This window comes from Anguilla rostrata, chromosome 6 (genome assembly GCF_018555375.3).
Source record: "Anguilla rostrata isolate EN2019 chromosome 6, ASM1855537v3, whole genome shotgun sequence".
NCBI classification, from domain to species: domain Eukaryota; kingdom Metazoa; phylum Chordata; class Actinopteri; order Anguilliformes; family Anguillidae; genus Anguilla; species Anguilla rostrata.
Window position 1 is genome coordinate 28,256,205 of NC_057938.1, and position 5,478 is coordinate 28,261,682.

At 53.5% G+C, this 5,478-nt stretch overlaps 1 protein-coding gene across 1 annotated transcript; it reads right to left on the bottom strand.

The window, feature by feature from the left end:
- Positions 1-589: 589 nt before the first annotated feature.
- Positions 590-5,076, bottom strand: LOC135256967 (uncharacterized). The gene is made up of 2 exons (XM_064339292.1): positions 2,785-5,076; positions 590-997 (listed from the first exon to the last, which is right to left on the bottom strand). Exons 1-2 carry the CDS (start codon positions 5,035-5,037, stop codon positions 866-868), a joined length of 2,385 nt encoding a protein of 794 aa, XP_064195362.1. The 5' UTR covers positions 5,038-5,076; the 3' UTR covers positions 590-865.
- Between the last annotated feature and the right edge of the window lie 402 nt (positions 5,077-5,478).

Genomic DNA, 5,478 nt, shown 5'->3' on the forward strand with positions numbered 1-5,478 from the left:
GGCAAACACTGCCACCAATACCCTATAATTATACACATGTATTGATGGTATAAGTCAATGAGTTCTACAGTATATTTTTTAATGGACATAATATAAATCCTTGATAAATAAGAAAAGTTACTCTTTAAAAGAAAACAAAAAACTTACCCTGCGAAATTCCTGAAACTGGACATCTGCCTCTGTCCTTCTGACTCTGCCCTTATGAACCTCTGCCCACTGCATGGTGTCTTTTCCTGCAGGAATTTTAACTTCACCCTTCACCACTAGGGTTGAAATGAAGCGATTAGGCGGGGCTGGAGGTGGGGTTTGTAGGGTTGGCCCATTGGTAGAGGGAACATAGAGCTGCATGTAGGCATAGCACCATGATTTCTGCTAACATGGGCATGCCAACATTGTCATTCAGATGGACCTGTTTAAAAAAGTCAGATGCAACAAATTGCAGTATGTCACATTTAGCATTATATATATATATATATATATATTGTGGCAGGCTCACGGGTGTGGGGTTTCCACGTCACCAATTCAATAACCAAACAATCACACGAAACACGACTGGAGTGAAATTGGGGGATTTATTAGGGAAAATTTACACAAGGAGGGGAAGGGGAAATTCAGCAACCAATCCAAAGTCCACAATCCGTTCTCGTTGTCCTTTTCCGTAATCCAGGGATATCCAAAAACCAGGTCCTCAGCCAAAACAGTTCGGTACACAGCGGGGTTAGTCAAACAGTCCGGGTCAAAACAGGTAATCACACAGATATTTTTCGCTCTCTCTTACTCTCCACAACACGCGTTTCCCTCACGGTACTTTGCGCCGTTCGTGCACTCCGCTTCCCCTTTTATCCCTCTGCCCTTAATGGCTTAATTAGGCCCAGGCTTGCCTCGTTGGGGCAGGAAGTCCATATAAGGCTCGGGGGTGGAGCCAGCGGGCGGCAACGTATCTGCCCTCAATTACCACTCCCCTCACCTCTCCCTGCCGTCTGCCACACACCCCCCCCTTCAGCTCCAACCGGGAGGGAGGGGCGGTCCAGCTCCCTAGAGCATCCCTCCTGGAGAGGGCATCGGCATTTCCATGGGCTGCACCTGATCTGTGGATGACAGAGAACGCAAAGGGCTGTAAGGACAGGAACCAGCGGGTGACCCGGGCGTTACTGTCCTTATTACGCGACATCCAAACCAGTGGTGCATGGTCCGTTACGAGGGTGAAGTGCCGTCCCAATAAGTAATACTTCAGCGTTTCTAGGGCCCACTTGATCGCTAGACATTCTTTCTCCACAGTGGAATATCTTTGCTCCCGTGGTAACAGCTTCCGGCTAATGTATACGACTGGGTGTTCCTCACCTTCTTGTAGCTGTGATAGGACGGCCCCCACCCCTGTTTCGGACGCATCGGTCTGCACCACCAGTGGTTTGGAGAAGTTTGGAGTCACCAGCACGGGTCCAGAACACAGTGCTCCCTTTAAGTCCTGGAAGGCTTTCTCCGCCTCCTCGGTCCATATCACCTGGGCGGGCAGATGGCTCCTGGTCAGATCCGTCAGGGGGCTGGCTCGGGAGGCAAAGTTGGGCACAAATCTCCTGTAGTAGCTCGTCAACCCCACAAACGTGCGTACTTGCTTCTTGGTGCGGGGGCGTGGCCAGTCCCGAATCGCCTCCACTTTCTTCACCTGGGGTTTTACACATCCCCTCCCGATCGTGTACCCCAGGTACTCAGCCTCCCGTAGGCCGAGTCGACATTTTTTTGGGTTAGCTGTTAGCCCCGCCCCCCTTAAGGCCTGTAAAACTGCATTCACCTGGTTTAGGTGGATCTCCCACTCGTTCCCGTGGATTACAATATCGTCAAGGTAGGCCGCGGCATACTCACGATGGGGACGGAGAACCTGGTCCATCAACCTCTGGAAGGTGGGTGGGGCCCCGTGCAATCCAAAGGGCAGCTTCCTGTAGTGGAACAGCCCGTCAGGGGTGGCAAAGCAGTTTTCTCCCGCGCCTCGGGAGCTAAGGACACCTGCCAATAACCCTTTGTCAGGTCAAGCGTGCTGATAAACCGGGCGGTCCCCAGCCGTTCTATTAGTTCATCAATTCGGGGCATCGGGTAGGCATCGAACTTTGAGATTTCATTTAATTTTCTAAAATCATTGCAGAAGCGAATGGTGCCGTCTGGTTTCGGCACCAACACTATGGGCTGCACCACTCACTATTCGACTCTTCGATGATTCCTGCTTCCAACATCATTTTTACCTCTTCCCTTATGGCGTCTCTCCTCGCTTCTGGTATGCGGTAGGGTCTCAATTTCACCTTTTTCCCAGGTTCAGTGATGATGCGGTGCTGTACCAGATCGGTGTGTCCCGGTTCACTGGAGAACACATCCTGGTTCTGGCCGACCAACTCCCTCAGCTCTTGCTTCTGTGCTTGGCTCAGCTGCTCCCCAGTGGCACCTCCACAGGCTTGGTCTCTGTAGTAGCCTTCTTCGGGGAATAGAGTATAGTACCTCACGTGCATTCCATTTTTTCAACAAATTCACATGGTAAATCTGGGTCAGATGCCTACCCCTGGCTGTCTGACCCTATAATTAACTTCACCCACCTTCTCAAGGACCTCATATGGCCCGTTCCATCGGGCCAAAACTTACATTCTGTGGTGGGGACCAACACCAACACTTTGTCGCCTGGCTGGAAGTCTCTTCGTTGCGCCCCTCTGTTGTACACCCGCGCTTGGGCCTCCTGTGCCTCCTGCATGTGTTCTCGTACCAGGGCCACAGGGTTGCCATCCGGTCTCTCATGTCTTCCACGTGTTCCACCATGGTTCGATGGGGCGACGGTTGCTGTTCCCAGGCTTCTTTAGCCACGTCCAGTAGTCCTCGGGGTCGTCTCCCGTACAGGAGTTCAAAGGGAGAGAAACCTGTTGAAGCTTGGGGCACTTCTCGGATCGAGAACATCAGGTAGGGTAGTAGCTGGTCCCAATTCCTCCCGTCCGCCTCCATCACCTTCTTCAGCATCTGCTTTAGGGTTCGATTGAATCTTTCCACCAATCCATCGGTCTGCGGGTGGTACACTGAGGTGCGCAACTGGGTTATTTTCATTAGCTTGCAGAGATCCTTCATGATTCGCGACATGAACGGGGTTCCCTGGTCGGTTAATATCTCGTCTGGGATGCCGACTCGGGAGAACAGCATGACTAGCTCCCGTGCGATTCCCTTGGTAGCCATGGTGCGCAGGGGGATGGCTTCTGGGTACCTGGTGGCATAATCCAAAATCACCAGGATGTATTGGTGACCTCGGCTGCTCTTGGGTAGAGGTCCTATCAGGTCCATTGCGATCCTGCTGAAAGGGACTGAAAGGATGGGTAGGGGAATTAAGGGGCTACGAAAGTGTGGTTTTGGTGCCACCTGTTGGCACTCCGGGCAACTGCGGCAGTAATCTTCCACTGCCCTTTTCACACCAGGCCAGTAAAATCGTGCCTTGATCCGGTCTAAGGTCTTCTCCACCCCTAGGTGGGCCCCAAGAAGGTGGGAGTGCGCCAACTGCAGGACAGTTTGTACAAAGGGTCGGGGCACCAACAACAATTCCAAACATTCGTCGTTTTTCTTCACCACCTGATACAACAATTTCTTCTTTATCGAAAAATGAGGGTATGTGATCTGACTTACCCCCTCGATAGGCTTTCCATCCACCACTGTCACCTGCTGGAGAGCGCTGGCCAGGTTGGAATCCTCCAACTGGGCCGTCCCAAACCGGCCCATTAGAGAGGCGGGCTCTGGTTCCACCTCGTGATCCATTGGGAATATGCTGTCCAGACTCGCCTCACCCTCCTCCAGTCTTGCATCATCTGCATCGTCCTCCGAGAGGGGTTCTGTTGACGCCTGGGGGTCCACTTCCTGGAATCCACACATCTGGCTATCACCCCTTCTGGTGTCCCTCCCGCCTCTCCGGCTTCCTCCTCCCTTTTGGTTCCCTCGTCTCCCCACGTCTCCGGACATACTGGCCCACAGTGGACGGAACATCGGGGAATCTCTCCCGATAAGGACCGGCAGGTTTGGGACGACTCCCGCTGGTCCCGTGTGTTGTCCCTTTGTGGTCTGTAGGTGGAGGAGTGTGGTAGGGTAGTTCTTAGTTTCACCGTGTATACATGTGATGGCCACGGTGTCAGTCGGGTTCAGGGACTGGGCGTAGTCGGGGCAGATCAGGGTCACCATACTCCCGGAGTCCAAAAGTGCTGTGGTGTCCTTTCCATTGGCCCTTACCGGGGTAACAGGGGTAGGACTACTTTCCTCCGCCCAGCATGTCATCAGCAACCCGCAGGGACGTCCGGTGGCTACCTCACTGGCTGAGGCCGAAGGCATCTGGACATCACGGTTTGGACAGCTCCAGGCGATGTGTCCCGGCTCACCACACTCGTAGCACTTCCTGCCGTCTGTGTTCAGGAAGGGGCGTCGTCTCGGGGAGCTGACCATCGGGGTCCCTCCGTCCCTGGTCGTGGTCCAGGCATGGTCCTCCGTCCTTTTCCGCTCTTTCGGGCGAGCGGAGGGTTCCGCCTTCAGTGGTCGTCCGCTGCGCAGGACCTCCAAAGCCACCTGTTGACCTTCCACCAGTTCCACCAGCTGATCCGCGCTCTGTGGGTTAGCTTGGCTTGCCAACTTCTTAGCTTCAAATGGGAGAGAGCGTAGAAATTTATCTATGACCACTTTCTCGAGGGGCGTGGTCGTCAGTGGTTCCGCCGTTAGCCAGCTCTTGGTCAGCCTAATCAGATCATGCATTTGTGATCGGGGGGACGCTGTGGCATCATACGTCCAATCATGGAACCGTTGCGCCCGGCCGATCAGTGTGTAACCATACCGGCGCAGGATCTCCTTTTTCAGCCCCTCATAATGCGTCGCCTGTTCAGCCGTCAGATCCTGATAGGTCTTCTGTGCCGCACCTGACAGGAAGGGTGCTAGCAGGCTGGCCCATTGCGCCTGGGGCCATTTCTCCCTAGCCGCCGTCCTCTCAAAGGCTTGGAGGTAAGCCTCGATGTCATCAGCTTCTGTTAGTTTCAGCAGAAACATACTGGGTTTAGGATGGGAGACTGCTGCGCCTGCAGCCACGGCAGCATGGGCGGCGGTTAGCTGGCTGAGTTCAGCTCGCAGGAGAGCGGTCTGCTGACGCTGTTCCTCCAGCAACTCCCGATGCATAGCCTGCTGCGCTATGTTGGTCTCCACTAGTTGCTTCACTAAGGCTTCCATTATGCTCCGTGTCTGTTTAGTTATTGAGCTTGGGTAGTGCCCGCATTCTCCACCATATGTGGCAGGCTCACGGGTGTGGGGTTTCCACGTCACCAATTCAATAACCAAACAATCACACGAAACACGACTGGAGTAAAATTGGGGGATTTATTTAGGGAAAATTTACACAAGGAGGGGAAGGGGAAATTCAGCAACCAATCCAAAGTCCACAATCCGTTCTCGTTGTCCTTTTCCGTAATCCAGGGATATCCAAAAACCAGGTCC

Excerpts from the sequence above, each read along its gene's own strand:
- LOC135256967 (XM_064339292.1), bottom strand. The coding sequence starts at position 5,037 with ATGTTTCTGCTGAAACTAACAGAAGCTGATGACATCGAGGCTTACCTC. Across the intron at positions 998-2,784 it reads ATCGAACCATGGTGGAACAC|GGGGGGGTGTGTGGCAGACG; the intron begins GTGGAAGACATG and ends TTGGAGCTGAAG.